General features: G+C 37.4%; 1 protein-coding gene across 1 annotated transcript in view; it reads right to left on the bottom strand.

The window, feature by feature from the left end:
* Nucleotides 1–18,760, bottom strand: part of RALGAPB (Ral GTPase activating protein non-catalytic subunit beta) — a gene marked incomplete at its 3' end in the record, with an annotated part of 96,782 nt that overhangs the window by 55,668 nt on the left and 22,354 nt on the right. The window contains exons 3-6 of the mRNA XM_079720291.1: nucleotides 17,459–17,661; nucleotides 10,261–10,424; nucleotides 8,524–8,710; nucleotides 5,909–6,040 (exon numbers count right to left, since the gene is read on the bottom strand). Coding sequence (XP_079576417.1) covers nucleotides 5,909–6,040; nucleotides 8,524–8,710; nucleotides 10,261–10,424; nucleotides 17,459–17,661 — 686 coding nt within the window. The remainder of the gene's footprint in view (nucleotides 1–5,908; nucleotides 6,041–8,523; nucleotides 8,711–10,260; nucleotides 10,425–17,458; nucleotides 17,662–18,760) is intronic.

The following is an 18,760-nucleotide window of genomic DNA, read 5'->3' as shown; positions in this document are numbered from 1 at the left end:
GGAATATCTTTTTCCACCCCCTCACTTTCAGTCTGTATGTGTCCCTAGGTCTGAAGTGGGTCTCTTGTAGACAGCATATATGTGGGTCTTGTTTTTGTATCCATTCAGCCAGTCTATGTCTTTTGGTTGGAGCATTTAATCCATTTACATTTAAGGTAATGATTGATATGTATGTTCCTATTACCATTTTCTTTCTTGTTTTGGGTTTGTCTTTGTAGGTCTCTTCCTTCTCTTGTGTTTCCTGCCTAGAGAAGTTCCTTTAGCATTTGTTGTAAAGCTTGTTTGGTTGTGCTGAATTCTCTTAACTTTTGCTTGTCTATAAAGGTTTTAATTTCTCCGTCGAATTTGAATGAGATCCTTGCTGGGTAGAGTAATCTTGGTTGTAGGTTTTTCCCTTTCATCACTTTAAATATGTCCTGCTACTCCCTTCTGGCTTGCAGAGTTTCTGCTGAAAGATCAGTTGTTAATCTTATGGAGATTCCCTTGTATGTTATTTGTTGCTTTTCCCTTGCTGCTTTTAGTATTTTTTCTTTGTACTTAATTTTCGATAGTTTGATTAATATGTGTCTTGGCATGTTTCTCCTTGGATTTATCCTGTATGGGACTCTCTGTGCTTCCTGGACTTGATTGACTCTTTCCTTTCCCACATTAGGGAAGTTTTCAACTATAATCTCTTCGAAGATTTTCTCAGACCCTTTCTTTTTCTCTTCTTCTTCTGGGACCCCTATAATTCAAATGTTGGTGTGTCTAATGTTGTCCCAGAGGTCTCTGAGACTGTCCTCAATTCTTTTCATTCTTTTTTCCTTATTCTGCTCTGCAGTAGTTACTTCCACTATTTTATCTTCTAGGTCACTTATCCGTTCTTCTGCCTCAGTTATTCTGCTACTGGTTCCTTCTACAGAATTTTTAATTTCATTTATTGTGTTATTCATCATTGTTTATTTGCTCTTCAGCTCTTCTAGGTCCTTGTAAACATTTCTTGTATTTTCTCCATTCTATTTTGAAGATTTTGGATCCTCTTTACTATCATTACTCTGAATTCTTTTTCAGGTAGGCTGCCTATTTCCTCTTCTTTTGTTTGGTCTGGTGGGTTTTTACCTTGCTCCTTCATCTGCTCACATTTCTCTGTTGTCTCATTTTGTTTAACTTTCTGTGTTTGGAGTCTCCTTTTCGCAGGCTGCAGGCTCGTAGTTCCCATTGTTTTTGGTGTCTGCCCCCAGGGGGTGAGGTTGGTTCAGTGGCTTGTGTAGGATTCCTAGTGGAGGGAACTGGTGCCTGTGTTCTGCTGGGTAGGGCTGGATCTTGTCTTTCTGGTGGGCAGGGCTGCGTCCAGTGGTGTGTTTTGGGGCGTCTGTGAACTTAGTATGATTTTAGGCAGCCTCTCTGCTAATGCATGGGGTTGTGTTCCTGTCTTGTTAGTTGTTTGGCATGGCGTCCAGCCAAGCTGAAGCTTGCTGGCCGTTGGGTGGAGCTGGGTCTTAGCATTGAGATGGAGATCTCTGGGAGAGCTCTCGCCGACTGATATTACGTGGGCCGGGAGGTCTCTAGTGGTCCAATGTCCTGGACTTGGCTTTCCCACCTTGGAGGCTCAGGCCTGACACCAGGCCAGAGCACCAAGACCCTGTCAGCCACACGGATGTCTGAAGTAAGGTCCTGGAGCAACATCCCAGCATGTGTGGCAGATGGGTAGGATAGGGCAGCAGACCCATTTCAATGTATTTAAAACAATGGGCTTGAGGTATATTTTATATGTAAATAATTTTAAACATTTCCATTAAAAAACAGATTTAGGCTTCCACTCAAAATAGTCTGCTTAACTGTCCATTAAACAGCCTTTCCAACCCAAGGTAATATTGTTTGTCAACCTACAGCCAGCACCTGGAAAGAACTTCCACCAGCTTCAAGACAAAAAGAACTAGGCTGAGAAACATAAATCAGTGGTTTATAGATGCCCTGGACCTTTGAAACCTTTTTCCATCTACTCAGACTCTGAATTTCACATAACTGCAAGTGGGGACAGGGGCATATGTGTGCATGTACGGAAAAGGGGCTTCTAGTGTTAGTACACTGTATCCAAAGAACTGTGGTCTACTATGTGGTGTAGGGAAGATAAGAAGTTTCTAGAAGCAGTACCTACTGGGGATTACAGTTCTCTGTTCAAAAATTAGAAAAATAAGCAGTAAGCTTGGAATGGACTACACCTCAGTCCAGCAGAGCTCTGCTTAATTCATATCTGTTTAATATTGAAAACTGGAGAGAAAGAAACGGGTTCAGGGGGAGCCTGCCGGAGAAAGAGAGCAGTGCATATGCACAAGAGGAGCAAAAAAGCCAAGAGACAGACAATAGAGCAGCCTGTCCCAAGGCTGCCTTGATCCCTCCCTATCATGATTGAATGTTCACTGCTTCCTGGAGCCCAGTGAGACTGCTCTATCATCACACAATAACCCCTCTTTTTCACCTGCATTTGTTTAAGTAAGTTCCTATTCTGTATATCAAAAAAACCCTGACTAAAATACTAAAATCTTACAGCTGAAGAACAAAGATAGAGCCTGAAGAGATCAATTAATAGTGAAGGAACAGGAAAAGGTTATCCACGAACTACAAACTCTTAAGGAATATATAACTTTCACGCAACAGAGCATAGAAAAAGATAGGTAGTTTCCTATTTAAGTTACCAAAATATAAATTAGTCAAAAAATAGAAACAGAGATAATTTGGGAAAACATTAAAATAGCATTCCATAACCAAGCACAAGTTTTCTCTAAAGAATGAAGGATGATTCAATAGAACAGCATTCCATAACCAAGCAGAATTTTTCTCTAAACAATGAAGGATGATTCAGTATTGGGGAAAAATTAACATACTATCAATAGGTAAAAGAAGAAAAAACATTTAATTGCTTAAATGGACGCCAAAATATGATTTGAAAATAATTCAGTACTATTTCTGATTTTACTTATATTTTTAAATTCAAAAATTTTTAATTGCTTAGGAAATCAGGAACATAAAAAAGAATAACTATCTAATATCAACAACCAATATCCCACTCAAAATTTCACACAATAGAGGCATTCCAATGAAAATCAGAATGAAAGAAGGATGCCAAAACAGTATCATTTTAACTCAACAATGTTCTAGAAATCCTGCCTAATGTAGTAAAACACATACAAAAATAATTATAACAACAATGGCAACTTTTCAAGCATTAGATGTACTGTTTTACATACTTTTTCTTCAGTGCTTATAACAAGATGGATACTATTATTATCCCCATTGTATAGATTAAAAAGAGACTGAGACTCAGAGAGACTAAACTGCTTGCTCAAGTTCACAAAGAAAGAAGTAGCAGAACATGAACTCATATACAGATATTACTGCACTCAAAGCACTTATAATTAATTACCACAGATTCGAGTATGAATTACTAGAAAGGAGACATTTATTTGCAGATATGTATTCATTATATCTAGAAATTTAAAAAGAATCAGTGAAATACTCAGAGCATTTTTAAATTCCAAGTATATAAAAAAATATACAAAAATAAGTAAAAGGGCCTCCCTGGTGGCGCAGTGGTTGAGAGTCCACCTGCCGATGCAGGGGATACGGGTTCGTGCCCCGGTCTGGGAGGATCCCATATGCCGCGGAGCGGCTGGGCCCGTGAGCCATGGCTGCTGAGCCTGCTCATCCGGAGCCTGTGCTCCGCAACGGGAGAGGCCACAACAGTGAGAGGCCCGCGTACCACAAAAAAAAAAAAAAAAAAAAAAAAAAAAAAAAAAATAAGTAAAACATTTCTTTACAGCAGCAATAGCCACTTACAAGATTTAACAGTAGAAAAAAAGTTAGCCTTTCACAACATCAGCAATAAATACATAGGAATAATGGTAAAAAGAAAAAAATTATGCAGATCTCTGTGAAGAAAACTACAAAACACTTCTGCAAGATATTTAAGATTCTAGGAGCTTCGCTGGTGGTGCAGTGGTTAAGAACTGCCTGCCAATGTAGGGGACATGGGTTTGATCCCTAGCCCGGGAAGATCCCACATGCTGTGGAGCAACTAAGCCCGTGAGCCACAACTACTAGACCTGCGCTCTAGAGCCTGTGCTCTGCAACAAGAGAAGCCTGCACACCGCAATGAAGAGCAGCCCCCGCTTGCCTCAACTAGAGAAAGCCCATGCACAGCAACAAAGACCCAACACAACCTAAATTAATTAATTAATTAATTAAGATTCTAAAAAAGAAAAATACCTACTCTTAGAAAAGCAAACACAATATATTAAGATATCAGCTGTTCCTAAATATAAATACAAGCTTAATGCAATTCTCATCTTTGGCAGAGTCTGGTTAGATGTTCACTAGCTTCTCTTTTCCTCCTATGTTCTCTTGCTATTAAGTGTGGCATATGTCTGAGTTCCAGCCAATGGAATATGGGTAGCATTGATTTACATTACACTTCAGGAGCTGGTCCATGAAAACCTTCCACACAATTTTCCTTCCTCTCTCTCTTTTCCATCTTCTAGCCAGATACAGAAGCACCTGCCTACAAAGTTAAGGCCCTAATAAAGCCACATGTTGAAGATGGCAGAGACTCTGCCAGCCTGGGTCCCTGAACAACTACCTAAGCAGAGCTGCTCCTTACCCAAGACTTTATGAAACATACTGTACTAAGCCACTAAGATTTTCAGGTTCATCTGCTAAAGGAGGACATGTTCCTTACCCTAATTAATACACACTCCAAACCCCAAAAGGTTTTGTGAGGTTCTTCTGTTCACTTGTGTTTTGTAACATGTCAAATGGATTCTAAAATTCATCTAAAATGTTAAACAGGCAAGAAGAGATTTTTAAAAATATTCCAAGAAATGTCTTAGGGAAAAAGATATTAGTCCCACCAAATATCAATAACTATTATAAGGTTAAAATAATTAAAGTGTTGATCTCCTATAAGAATGAATTAAAAGATCAATGGAATAATATGTGACCCAAAGACAAAACCCATATATATAAAGGAACTTAATGGCACAAAGGAAACAAAGTCAGAAGAAATCATAGGTGAATATCTGTCTGATCAAAGAACAGAGAAAGACTTTCTAATCTTAAAGGAAACAGAAAATAATCACAGAAAAAGACAGATTAAAAAAAATAAACTAAAATCACTGAAATATGAAAAACACACAATACAAACTGAAAAAAACATGATAGAAAATGGTTAAGACCCCTAATGCATAAACAGGTCATACAGAGTAATTTAGAATCACTAATACACAAATAGAAAAATGAGGCTCGTCAAACCAGAAAGAAAAGATATGCAAGGAAAAAGTTTACAAATCAAGACAGTATACAACAGAACCAAAGTTCCACAGAGCACAAGGATGGGGCTAGTAGAGAGAAAGGTAGGAAGCAATGAAATTGAATTGAATAGAATTACTATAAAAAAAGAAAGAGCATGAAGTATTACTTTTAGCAATTTGTCCCTCTGTGGAATTTTATGGTGTACCCTCAGTGAAATTTTAAATAATGCTACTAGAAGAGAGGTCCTGAGAGCCAGACTGACCAGTAAGTGCTGGTCATAGAGAGGAACAAGCTAGTCTCCAGTCCCCACAGAATGTGACAAAGTCCTGGGAGAGAGATCATCATCCAAGCTGCACCAACAGGCAAGAGAACAAATGCTGCACCTACTGCAGGGAACAAGCCTCTAGAGAGTGTGGCCCAAGAGCAGCTGAGGAGGGCCTGACCCTGCTGGGACAGGGAGAGCAGGGGCACATGATGTAGATGTGTGTGTTGTCCAATTTGGCTCCATCTGATGACTGGGCTTAACAGCCACACTGTGAACTCCAACAAGGAGTTATAGCACCATTCCTGCCCTAAGACACTCACTGTGTAAAAACCACATGAAATACAACAGCAACAGTACCTTAACATATGTAAAAAGCGAAACCATGTCTGTGCAACACACTCATTATCCATTTCAGGAGGGATCAGACTGGCATCTTCATCGGGAACTTTAAATGGAGGAAATGAAGGACCATATGTAAAGCGTAGCAATCTAGAAAATAAAAAAAACCACACCACCAAGTTCATTTTGTAACAGAATGGAAAATATATTCAAGCATTAAAATATACTAAGAGAAATATGATAAGAGAAAATAGATGAAACTTGTATTATACCTCACTGAGGTGAATAAAATAAATGAAAACCCTTGTTTATAAAATAGATAAACTGGAAGAGGATTTCCAGTTTTGTAAAGGATTATTTAAAACACGTATTTCTTTTTTAAAATAATTAATGTTATTTATAATTTAGTTCATATATTTTTAAGTTATATAATTTATAAGTTTATTTTATTTACTTATAAAATTTCTTTATAATTTTATAAATTTATGTATTTAACTATAAGTTTATTTTACTTATATGATTCTATTTTAATTATCAAATAAGTGATTTTATAAATTAAATATATCTCATATAAATTTTATAATACCTCTTGTATATAACATTATAATATGTATAACATGTAACATCCAATGGTGTATATAATTATACATAATATAATTTTATAATATATATTATAACATAAATTACAAATTAAATATTACTTTATAAAATTAAAAATTACCTAAAAGTTTACTTTATAATTGCAAATAACAAATAATTATATAATCATAATATACAATTATGCTTATGTTGATTATATAGTCATGTAATATAAATAATAAATTCTTTAAATTATTTTTAAAAGATTCATCGCACTGCAAACGCCTTCAACACAACTAAGCTATAATTTATTCATAATAACTGCTATATAACTTTAAATGAAGTTTAGAATTTATGGTGTGTGTGCCATAAAATGAATTTGACAATTCAATTACTTAACTAAATAGTAGTAATATTCCAAATGTATTAAAACTGTTCAAAGCCCTTTGACCTAATTATTAACCTATTATAATTAGAATAGATTATAATCTATTACATTAGAGTTATATAATCTAAAGATGATGTCTTAATAAAATAACCAGAATATACACAAAGACTATGTATAAAGTACTCACATATCAACAATATTTTTAAAATAAAACACAGGGAAAAACTTAAGTATCAAAACAGCAGGGAAATTATTAAATGAATTATAATTCCATTTATAAAATGAAAAACTATAAAGCCATTAAAAAATGATCTTGAGATCTATTTAAGAAGAAAAAAGGTACATGTAATTACTGGGACAAGAATCAGACAACAGATAAAAAAAGCAGATAATACTATATCAAATAATCTCAAATTGATTTTTTAAAAAAGAGAAAACAGAAAAAATACATTAAAACTTTGGTTATTTGTAAGTGATGGTTATTTCCCCCTACATCTTCCAAATTTTCTATTATAAGCATGTATTGCTTTTATAATCAAGATAAAATGATATATTATTTTAAAATAGATTCATAATATTGACATTCACAAAGATATACCAGAATCAGTCTACCTTCTGATACATGATACCACCTACGAATGATCTGTTCTTACCTCCACCACTACCCCACCCCCAATCAAATCTGAATCAGATCAAGTCTCTAGATCTAACCACCAGTCGACAGGAAATACAGGGGACAGAGGAACATGCTAATTAACACAACTAGGACATAATCAGAAAAATCCAAAATGTGAAGCATTCTATAAGACAAACAATCCAGTTCAACAAAAAAACTGCAAGGAAATAAAAATGAGAGAACAGTAACCTACAGTTTAAAATAGGCTTAAGAAACATGTCAACTAAATACAATGTCCAAACCTTGTTTGTGTTCTGATTCAATGGAATCAACTATAAAAAAAACTGACCCATTCAGGGACATCTGAACACTCAACAGCCTAACCAATATTATCAAACTATTAACATTTTGTTTAGATGTGATAAATGGTATTGTGATTATGTTTAAAAAAGAATGCTCAACTTTTAGAGTCATATGAAAAGAAATGAAAAAAACAAGTCTGAAAAAAATGAGGCCTAATAGTTTACTCACAGAATAGTGATGGCATTATGTATAAATGGTAAAAAAAAAAAAAAAAAAGTTAAATTATTATAATAAAATACTGCCTACTTTGGTTACACAGGAGAACATTATAGTATGGTCCCATTTCTGTAAAATTATGTATAAACATATATAATAAGACTTCTGGTGAACTTAATTCTTTCTGTTATACCTTTCTTTGGTTTGTTTTTTTAAAATAATGATCATGAATATTCTAATAATCAGAATAAGAGTGGAATTTTGGGGGTGGGAGTGGCAGGGCTCAGAATTTATCTGCCTCTCCAAAATACTTGCTTAATCTAAAATGTTTTAGATTAGACAGGCACTAGCCAAACTGACATATCTATTTTTAAAAAGTGGTTTGATTCTCTATCTAAAGTACAGTAATGAGAGACACAGAATAGAGACTTTTTACCATGTACTCTGTGAATCCCAGAAAGACACAGAACTAGGGGAAAGCTACCCAAGGCCAGACGGATGAAGGAAGGCAAGTGGATGATGATAACTTACCTTGAAGTGAGCGCACAGATGACCTTGCTCCACTGCTCCACCACTGCCGGGTGGTGCCTCCAGTTAGCCACCATCTCCTTGGCTGTTTTCCAGTAAGGAGGTGTTGGGAAGCACCGAGTACAAGCTAGTAACCAAACCTCAAAGAGAACACCAATCAACTTCTCTGCTAGATTCTCAGCAATGCCACCTTACCAACAAAAAGAAAACATCTTTGGCATACTTATTTGTAAAGCAGAATCTTTAATACAGTGACTTGGGAGAACTGGTCAAAAAATTAACTGCAATGTTAAGTTTTGACTTTCAAATAACAACTTAACAGTGAGAACAAAAAACTATTCTTAGAAGCTCCTATGAAGGAAATCATGGATACATCAACCCATTATCACTTTGCAAGTTTTCAAGTGGCCCTGCTTGGTCTGTATTGAAGATCTTAATCTTCCAGCAGTGGGACAAGGAGTACAGAGGGAAGAAGGGAAAGGATGAGTGTCTATAATGAATGACTGCTGAGTCAGTTTCTGTGCATACAGCTCATACACATTAATTCTGCAGGATAGGTATTTATAATATCTCTTACCAATTATCGATTAGACCTATTTTGAAGATGAGAAAACAGGTTCAGGAAATTTAAGTAGCTTGCCCAAGTTCACACAGCCAATAAGTAAAGGAATCAGAACAAATACCCAAGACTTTTTACCTCTAAACTTTGCTATCAAATGCTTCAGGTGTTTGAAAGCTACCCTTTCAAGGGAAGCGGGCCCAAGGGCTGGTACTGGGAAGGACACAGAGCCTCAACCATGAAAACAGAGCTGATCCTCTGTTCCAAGCCCTGGAACCAGGAAGAACAGCAGTGGTCTGTACTCTGCATGGCTCCAAAAGACAAACTTGGGACGAGAAGGAAAAGTTCTAAGGATTCCTATTTCAAATGTGCAAAAATGAAGTTTCAACAATAATAAGCCCCAGAAGTGGATGGATTGCCGGCCTTATGGTGCTGAAATCCCTGCCATGGGGAGTGTGTAGCAGAGAGACACACTATCTGTGTCTGGCCAGCTATCATCAATACCAGACAGGGTATTCCTATTATGGGGTCCCTTGCTACACTAAAATTCTAGGGTTTTTTTAAGATATCTTCCTGGACACTGCATTTGTGTGAGAGCACAAGCACACTCACATGTGTTAGTAAAGAGACTACACAGATGAATAAGCAACAAGGGAACTAAAATATCAACTTATTGTCTGTGTATACTGTGCATACAAAGCAGGATGTCTAAAATACACTCTAAAATCTTATAAAATTGGAGGCTTTTTAATGGCTAGGCAATGAATGACATACTGTCATACTTCCAAATAGAACACTTTAAGATTCTGTAGGGTTCATTTGCTAAACAAAATATCTTCCAGCTATCAAGTTTTCAGAGTCTACCTGGATAACTACTTTGTAATCCGGTACATTAGTTGTTTCATATTTAGGCTCTATCCTAATATACTGAACAAGCTACTGTTACTGTCATTATCAAACATGCATTAATTCACTGAGTCCCTCCCTATATTAGCAAAATCATCACTGAAGTTAACATAACTTTGCATTGTGCCTTTGAGGGTTTTCCATTCTAAGAACTGTTCATCTTGGTTTGTCAACTGTAGTGCCAAAATTTAAATCCCCACAGTCTACTACTCACTGAGTCTAAAAGTAAACAGCATTTGGAGCTCAGAAATAAATTAGAAAAAAAATGAACAAACCTTGAACAGTTGGTGGTGCTAGAAGTATGTCATTAATCTGCAGAAGAAACAACAGTAAGACTTCCCAGGTTTCTCGGGCCATAATGGATGATTCACGGGCCAGTTTCTGAATGGCTCTCAGGACCTGTAAGCATAGTCGGATCTGACTGGAGCCCTGTTCCTGTCTGAAGAAGACAGACAGACATCACTGACGAGCCTTAAGGACAGAATGCAACAGTTAAGGACAGGAGACTTTTGGACACAGCAAGCAATGATCCAATGATACTCCCTAACAGCATCAGCAGACAGAATTAGGTGCACCCTCTTCAGTTCAAAGCTACTTCCTCGTCATACAGTTTGGCCCTCTGGGATCTCAGCCTACCACTCTTAAAGAGCTTGAAGAGCTCCTGGGGAGACAGAGGATAACAGAAAGTAAACTTCACTTCTAGATTTTCTAAGTGTGAAATGTGCCTGGTGCATACAACAGATACTCAATAGGTTTCTGCTGAATGAATGAGTAAATACCCACAGCCACTTCTGCTGCTCACACAGCAGAATGGCCTTTGTATTCTTTTTAAAAATTTTAAACACACATTTACAAGAATTCTGCACGTGATTTCATAGTGCTCACAGTCCCTCTGAAGCTAATGTCTGGTAGAGAAGAGCCTACAGAATGGAATATCCTAACAGGTCCCCAAAACTGACGAGATATAGAGGCAATTGCCTCAGAAATGAGCACCTGCTACTGCTGCTCTACAAAAAAAAAGGCAACATAACCCAAGATGGGGGCTCCAAAGGTACCCAAGATACTCCCGAAGAACAGTTTTATAACACTTTTTAGTTCACAGGACCATTTTTCTCCAACAGAATTAGATCAATATATCAGGTCCAAGCTCCCTTATCCCCACTGTCCAAAGTGGATCACCTTGAGAATTTCAAGAACCGTAGTAAACCCACTGCATCAGCAAATGATGAACTGCCCTCCGGAGTTCTCATGTGAAACCCAAGACAAGTAACTAATACTACTGAAATAAATCTTGAGGCCAAGTTTCTATATATTATGACTCATGTTACAAATTCATAAAACATGTCTGAATGAGAGTAGAGAATCGCAGAGCTGCCTCAAGAAATCCAGAAAATGAAGTGACTGCCCTTAGAACTCCCATCAAAACCTTAGAATAAAGATTCTCAGATTCTGGGCCATGACCCAGAAAACCAGAAACTTACACTGGAGTTGCAAAAAAATGACAACCTTAAGTTTTCCCTGAAGAAGTCAGATCTAAAGTAAAATGATGAGACATTCACTTAGGAAAAGCCAAGAAGAGTCCCCCAAGAGCAGGAAGATATCCCATGTTCAGTTTGAGGTGAATCCAGTCCATGGGAAGCCATGAGGCTCAAGCTTGTGTCTGTTGCTCTGGCTTCTAAAGAAGAGTAAGAAATACGTAACAGCCCCAAACCTCATGTAGCCATGTAAGAGGAAACCCAGAATAAGAAATAAAAATACCACTAGTAGTCCTGGGGGTGACACTCTTGCAAGATAGCAATGACACTAGAAGCCTCCCAAATGGTAACCCAGGCCTACCCACCCTTTCTAGGTACCACCTGCCCAGTGGCAGAAAAGGAAACATCTGCTCCTTAGGTACTGTAGCCTCACTCAGACAGCCTAAATTTAAGAACAGTGTCTAAGTTTCTACAGCTAAGAGAAACAAGGTAATCTTTACTGGAAAAATAAACAGAAAGGTCTAAACACCAAAGATGTTCCTTTCCCCTTAATATTTTCAAAAGCAACTTGTGAACTTCAGAAAACTGTTCTAGAACATGGGGTGGTGAATTATGTATGGCCAATGGGTCAAATCTGGCCTGCTATCTGTTTTTGTAAATAAAGTTTTATTGGAACACAACCATGCTCAGTTATTTATATATCATCTATGGCTGCTTCTCTACACCAGCCGAGTTGAATAGTTGTGACAGACACCGTATGGCCCACAAAGGCTAAAGTATTTACTATATGACTCTTCACAAAATGTTTGCCGACCACTGTTTTAGAAGAACATCACATTTTCTAAAGAGGTTTATTTGAGCACTGAAAACACTAATCAATTTTAAATGATGGGTCACTCTTCACTCAATTATGCAAAAAAGACCCCCAAAAACTGATAGGCAAAAAGAGAAAGGTTACATCCACTCTGACTTAATCTCTAGCAAAGTAGTAGAGGCTGTTTCCTCTATTCTGAGTGTTAGTTTTCATAAAAACAACTAATTAAGTAAACTTGATGACAATTTTGTGAACTATCTGAATCAAAAAAAAAGAAACTTCCAGTAATAAGAGATGAGATCATAACTCCCAATATTTAGCAATGAAAATATTCAGCTCCCTAAGACATTACTGGCCATGAGAACTCTAATACTCAGTTTAGCACCCACTCAGAAGTATGCACACACACACACTTTTGAGAAAATAAGCTAATTACCAAAACAGTAAGTGAACAATTTATAAGGTAATCATGTTTCTCAAAAGAGAAAAGCCAAAGCAAAAGCCTAATTAACTCAAATGCCGTTGATTTTTCTCATCAATACAAACTAACTGAGCACTGAGAGCTGGTAAGAGTACAAAGAGGAAAGAAACACAGTGACAGTACTATCCATGAGACTGTCCCACGCACTAAGAAAAAGCCTAGTAAATTAGTCTCCTAAATGGGATGACAAGAAAGCATTAAAAGTATTATATCATTTTAGAAGAACCTGCTTAGCCACAAACAATATGCCACTTACTTCCCATCATTCCTGTTATAATTCTATTTGAAATCAATAAATATAAGCAACCAGCATTTTATTCACCCTAATGTAATACCAGTACTGCTCTAGGTACTGTGGAAGTCCAAACTATATACAACCTAGTTCCTACCCTCAAGTTGGTTAGATGGGGAAATGAGACATACACATTTTAAAAGGTAAGCAATAAAACTGGAGAGATACCAGAAGTACACAGGAAGTACCCTACAGGCTCAAAGAAGGTGTGATCACTATGGGCCTGAATGATCAGGTAAGGCTGAATTTAAGATGAACCATCAAGAGAGCGATGTGGACAACTAGGACAGGGAGAGGAGGAGGAGGATGGCAAAAGAGTAGGTAATGATGGAGAAGATCTTTAAGGGGTCTTGGGAGAACGTTTAATTTATGAGTCTGACCAAAGAGCAGGGCTCACGCAGAATTAGCAGCAGCTAATGTGGTTAGGGGCCAGATTACAGCAGGTATTGCACACAAGATAAGGAGTTTACAGGCATACCTCATTGTATTGCACTCCATTCTGTTGCACTTCACAGATATTGCAGATTTTTTACAAATTGAAGACTTGTGGCAATCCTGCATTGATTGAGCAAGTCTATCGGCATCATTTTTCCAACTGCATTTGCTCACTTTGTGTCTCTGTGCCACATTTTGGTAATACTCGCAATATTTTCATTATTATATCTGTTATGGTGATTGTAATTGTTTTGGGGCACTACAAACCATGCCCATATAAGACAGCGAACTTAACTGATAAATGTTGTGTGTGTTCTGACTGCTCCACTGACCGGCCATTTTCCTGCTCTCTCCCTCTCCTCAGGCCTCCCTATTCCCTGAGAGATAGCAATATTAAAATTAGGCCATTTAATAACCCTACAATGGCTTCTAAGTGTTCAAGTGAAAGGAAGAATCATGTCTCTCACTTTAAATCAAAAGCTAGAAACAACAAGGACCTACCTTATAGCACAGGGAACCATATTCAGTAATATCTGTAATAACCTATAATGGAAAAGAATCTGAAAAAGAATATACATATATTTGTGTGTGTTTATATATGTATGTGTGTGTGTGTGTGTGTGTGTGTGTGTGTATATATATATATATATATATATATATATACAAAAAACTGCATCACTTTGCTGTACACCAGAATCTAACACAACATTGTAAAAAGGTAGAAATGATTAAGCTTAGTGAGGAAGGCAAGTCAAAAGCCAAGACAGGCTGGAAGCTAGGCCTCTTGCACCAATTAGCCAAATTGTGAATGCAAAGGAAAAGTTCCTGAAGGAAATAAGAAGTGCTACTCCAGTGAACACACAAATGATAAGAAGAGAAACAGGCTTACTACTGATATGAAGAAAGTTTTAGTGTCTGGACAGAAGATCAAACCAGCCACAACACTGCCTTAAGCCAAAACCTAATCCAGAGCAAGCCCCTAACTCTCTTCAGTTCTATGAAGTCTGAGAGCAGTGAGGAAGCTGCAGAAGGGAAGTCTGAAGCCAGCAGAGGCTGGTTCATGAAGTTTAAGGAAATGTCTCCATTTAAAAAAAAAAAAAAAAAAGTGCAAGATGAAGCGGCAATTGCTAATGTAAAAGCTATAGCAAGTTATCCAGAAGATCTAGCCAAGATAATTAAAGTGGCCACACTAAACAACAGATTTTCAATGGAGACAAAACAGCCTACAGCCTACAGCCTTCTATTGGAAGAAGATGCCATCTAGGACTTTCATAGCTAGAGAGAAGTCAACTCCTGGCTTCAAAGCTTCAAAGGTCAGGCTGACTCTCTTGTTAGGGGCTAATGCAGTTGGTGACTTCAAGTTGAAGCCAATACTCATTCACCATTCTGAAAATCCTAGGGCCCCTAAAAATTATGCTAAATCTACTCTGCCTGTGCCATATAAATGAAACAATAAAGCCTGGATGCCAGCACATCTGTTTACAACATTTTAAGCCCACTGGTGAGACCTACTGCTCAGACAAAAAGATGCCTTTCAAAATATTACTGCTCATTAACAGTGTACCTGGGTCATCCAAGAGCTCTAATGGATGTGAACAAAGAATGTCACCTGCCATTTCAGTAAACAAACAATATTGTGGCCATAAAGCCATCAGCCGCTGCAGATGCCCCCCCCCACCCCCATGGTGCACCATGAGGGGACTTCAGGACAGAGAGAAACAAAATAGTGGCCCTAGATAGTTAAGATGCATACCAAAGGAATTATTTCAATGAGTCCAAACTCTTGCACCTTCCCATACACAGAAAGGCACTAAAATCATTAACTTGAGATGTCTGTTTTTTGATTAGCAGTAATCTTTTGATGTTCCACTACACAGTTTTGTTTTTTTGTTTTTTTCCCAGCAAAACTCCTATACATCCTCGCTCCTCCCTTACCTCTTTGGAACAGCCCCTCAGAGCTGAGAAACAGTATCCGGGCTATAGTCTTCAGTAAGTCCGCCGAATAAAACATAATTCTCAACTTTTCGACTGTGCAGTTTTTTCAGTCAACACTGAGATGTACAACAAGATTAATGTTTGCCTGCTAACCCAAAATCCATTCTGCTGCCCACGGATCAAGGAGCAATTTCGACTTTCAAGTTTTATTATTTAAGAAATACATTTCTTAAGACTATAGCTGCCACAGACAGCGATTCCTCTGATGGATCTGGGCAAAGGAAACTGAAAACCCTCTGGAAAGGATTCACCATTCTAAATGGCATTAAGAATATTTATGTCATGGGAAGAGATCAAAACATCAATATTCATAAGAGTCTGGAAGAAGTTGATTTCAACCCTTACGGATGACTTTGAGGGGCTCAAGACTTCAGTGGTGGAAGTAAATGCAGATGTGGTAGAAATAATAAGAGAACTAAAATTAGAAGTGGAGCCCGAAGACGTGACTGAATTGCTGCAATCTCATAATAAAACTTTAATGGAAGAGGAGTTGCTTCTTATGGATGAGCAGAGAAAGTGGTTTCCTGAGATAGAATCTACTCCCGGTGAAGATGCTGTGAAAATTATTGAAATGACAACAAACAATTTAGAATATTACATGAACTCAGTTGATAAAGCGGCAGCAGGGTCTGAGAGGATTAACTCCAATTTTGAAAGAACTACTGTAGGTAAAATGTTATCAAAAAACATTGCATGCTACAGACAAATCATTCATGAACTGAAGAGTCAATCAATGTGGCAGACTTCACTGTTGTCTTATTTTAACACATCGCCACAGCCACCCAAGCTTCAGCAACCACCACCCTGATCAGTCAGCAGCCATCGCATTGAGGCAGGACCCTCCACCAGCAAAAAGATTTCAGTTCACTAAAGGCTCAGATGGTTAGCATTTTTCAGCAATGCCAGTATTTTTTAATCAAAATATGTAATTGTTTTTTTAGACATAATGCTATTTCATGTTTACAGACTACAGTATAGTATAAAAACTTTTATGCACTGGGAAACCAAAAAATTCATGTGACTTGTTTTATTTCAATGATCGCTTTATTGTGGTGGTCTGCAACCAAACCTGCACTATCTTGAGGTATGTTTGTACAACTGATCCTATAGACCAGAGCTCTTAATGGAGATTCCTCTTTTTTAATTCAGATTTTCCAAAGTAATCTTCCTTCTAAATTTAAAAAGTTAAAATTTACAGGGCTGGTTTTTGTATGATTCAAAGGCCTCATCATCTGACAGACCAAAAGCCCTAACCAGAACTTTTCCAAAAGGAGGGAAGCCCACTTGCCCCTTCCAGACATAAAAAACAGCTGAAAACAGATTTTTCTCAAAGGAAATCCCTACAAATAGGTAGGCAACTAATGCTTTCTTCTCCATTATTTTCTATATTTCCAAAATCCTTTATAGTGACATATAATTCTTTTAGAATGGGAAAAAAATGTTTTAGGCACAAGTAAGGCAATCTTACATTACAATATTTAAGGTCTCTGCTGCAGAGATAGGGGAAAAACTCAGCAACAAACTGTCAAGAGTATTGTTTTGGCCTACCACAAATGTGCCTATAATTTCAAATCTGCTTACTTCAATGTCTTCATTCTCTCATAAGAAAGATTCATTTTAAGGCAGATGGCTTAGTCGCCTTTAGTTTAAGTGGAGACAAGAATTATGTTAGGCAAAAAGCATGGTTTTTTTTGACTGGAAGGGAAAGGGGTCACAGTATTTTAACGTCTAATAGCTATCAGATCTTAGAAGCAAAACCAAAAGCCGTTAAAATGAACACACACTTGTTAAAGAGTCCTAGTAAACATTATATAAGCTCATCTCTCTCATTCATATTAACACACTCTTTAACTGAACAAGTAATGAAAGTTACTGTTCAAAGGTCTAACAATGAAATCAGTTCCTATAATATAAAAAAGTAACATTGGTGAGTACTTCATTATGATCCTGATAACAGGTCAGATAGACTAGTATAGCTTACCTTGGTACAAAAAGATTCTGCAGGTGTTTTAGTATACTTTGAACATATAGATTAGGCTCTTTAATAACTGGCAATGGAATAGAATCTTTCGGCAACACTAAAGCCATAATCCAGTCAGTATATACATCAACACAATATTTTACAGTCTCTCCATCCAATGGAAGGGTCAGTCCATAGCAAATTACTTCCATGGTCCATTTTACCTAAACAAAAGAAAATATACATATAGAATTATTACACATTCCTATCTGTGTATCAGTAGACTGATTTAAAATGTTAAGCTCTTTTATTGTCAAAAACCTCTCAACTGAAGTATATTCATCTCAACATACATCAGATTAATTCTACAGAATGTACTTTCCATGTATAAGACATACTCAGGGGGCTTCCCTGGTGGCGCAGTGGTTGAGAGTCCGCCTGCTGATGCAGGGGACACAGGTTCGTGCCCCAGTCCGGGAAGATCCCACATGCCGTGGAGCGGCTGGGCCTGTGAGCCATGGCCACTGAGCCTGTGCATCCGGAGCCTGTGCTCCACAACGGGAGAGGCCACAACAGTGAGAGGCCCACGTACCGCCAAAAAAAAAAGACATACTCAGACAACGTTTCCTAAGCAAAAGATTTAAGAAGAAAATAAATTACTTATTTCTAATTATTAAGCCTATGTTGGCTTTCACCCCTTAAACATTATTATTGTTTGCTCTGTAAAATAAAAAGTAAGTACAGGTCATCTTGATTTTCCATAGAGATTGGAGGCACAGAAATAGAAAATTTTAGATATTTTTCTCCACTTAATTTGCATGCGGGTATGTGTGTCATTTAGGAAATCACTTACATAAATTTAATTATATTCCATTTCCAGATTATGCAACTTTAACAAACAACAGGAAGGAAGATGAACTGCCCAACTCTTATTTTGTGACTATTTTCATTGGCAAAGAAAACAATATTTTAAATGGAAGGGCAAGAACAAACACAAGTCAGAAGGGACTGAAGCTGGGTAAGATCTTAAAAAGGCACTTAGCTGCACTAAATGAGTTCCAGCCTCCTGACCTGTCTGAATCATAGGGGCCGAGAGAAGGTGCCTAAGAGACTGCTGAACCACTGCTTGCAGTCATGAACGAATAAGGCACAATGAGAAAGGGGAAATGGCCTAATTTGCAAAAGAGGATGAAACTATATTCCAGATAATGTAGACTGGAAAGTTTAAGTGAATTCCAGACAAAACTCTGGGACAAATTACTAAGCAGATGATCAGTGAGCACTTATGAAAGGGAAGCAGGGTTGCTGAGAACCAGCCTGCTC

Source organism: Hyperoodon ampullatus, assembly GCF_949752795.1.
Source record: "Hyperoodon ampullatus genome assembly, chromosome: 14".
Lineage (NCBI taxonomy): Eukaryota > Metazoa > Chordata > Mammalia > Artiodactyla > Ziphiidae > Hyperoodon > Hyperoodon ampullatus.
The sequence above is the reverse complement of the archived record's forward strand: the minus strand, read 5'-3'. Positions and strand labels throughout refer to the sequence as shown.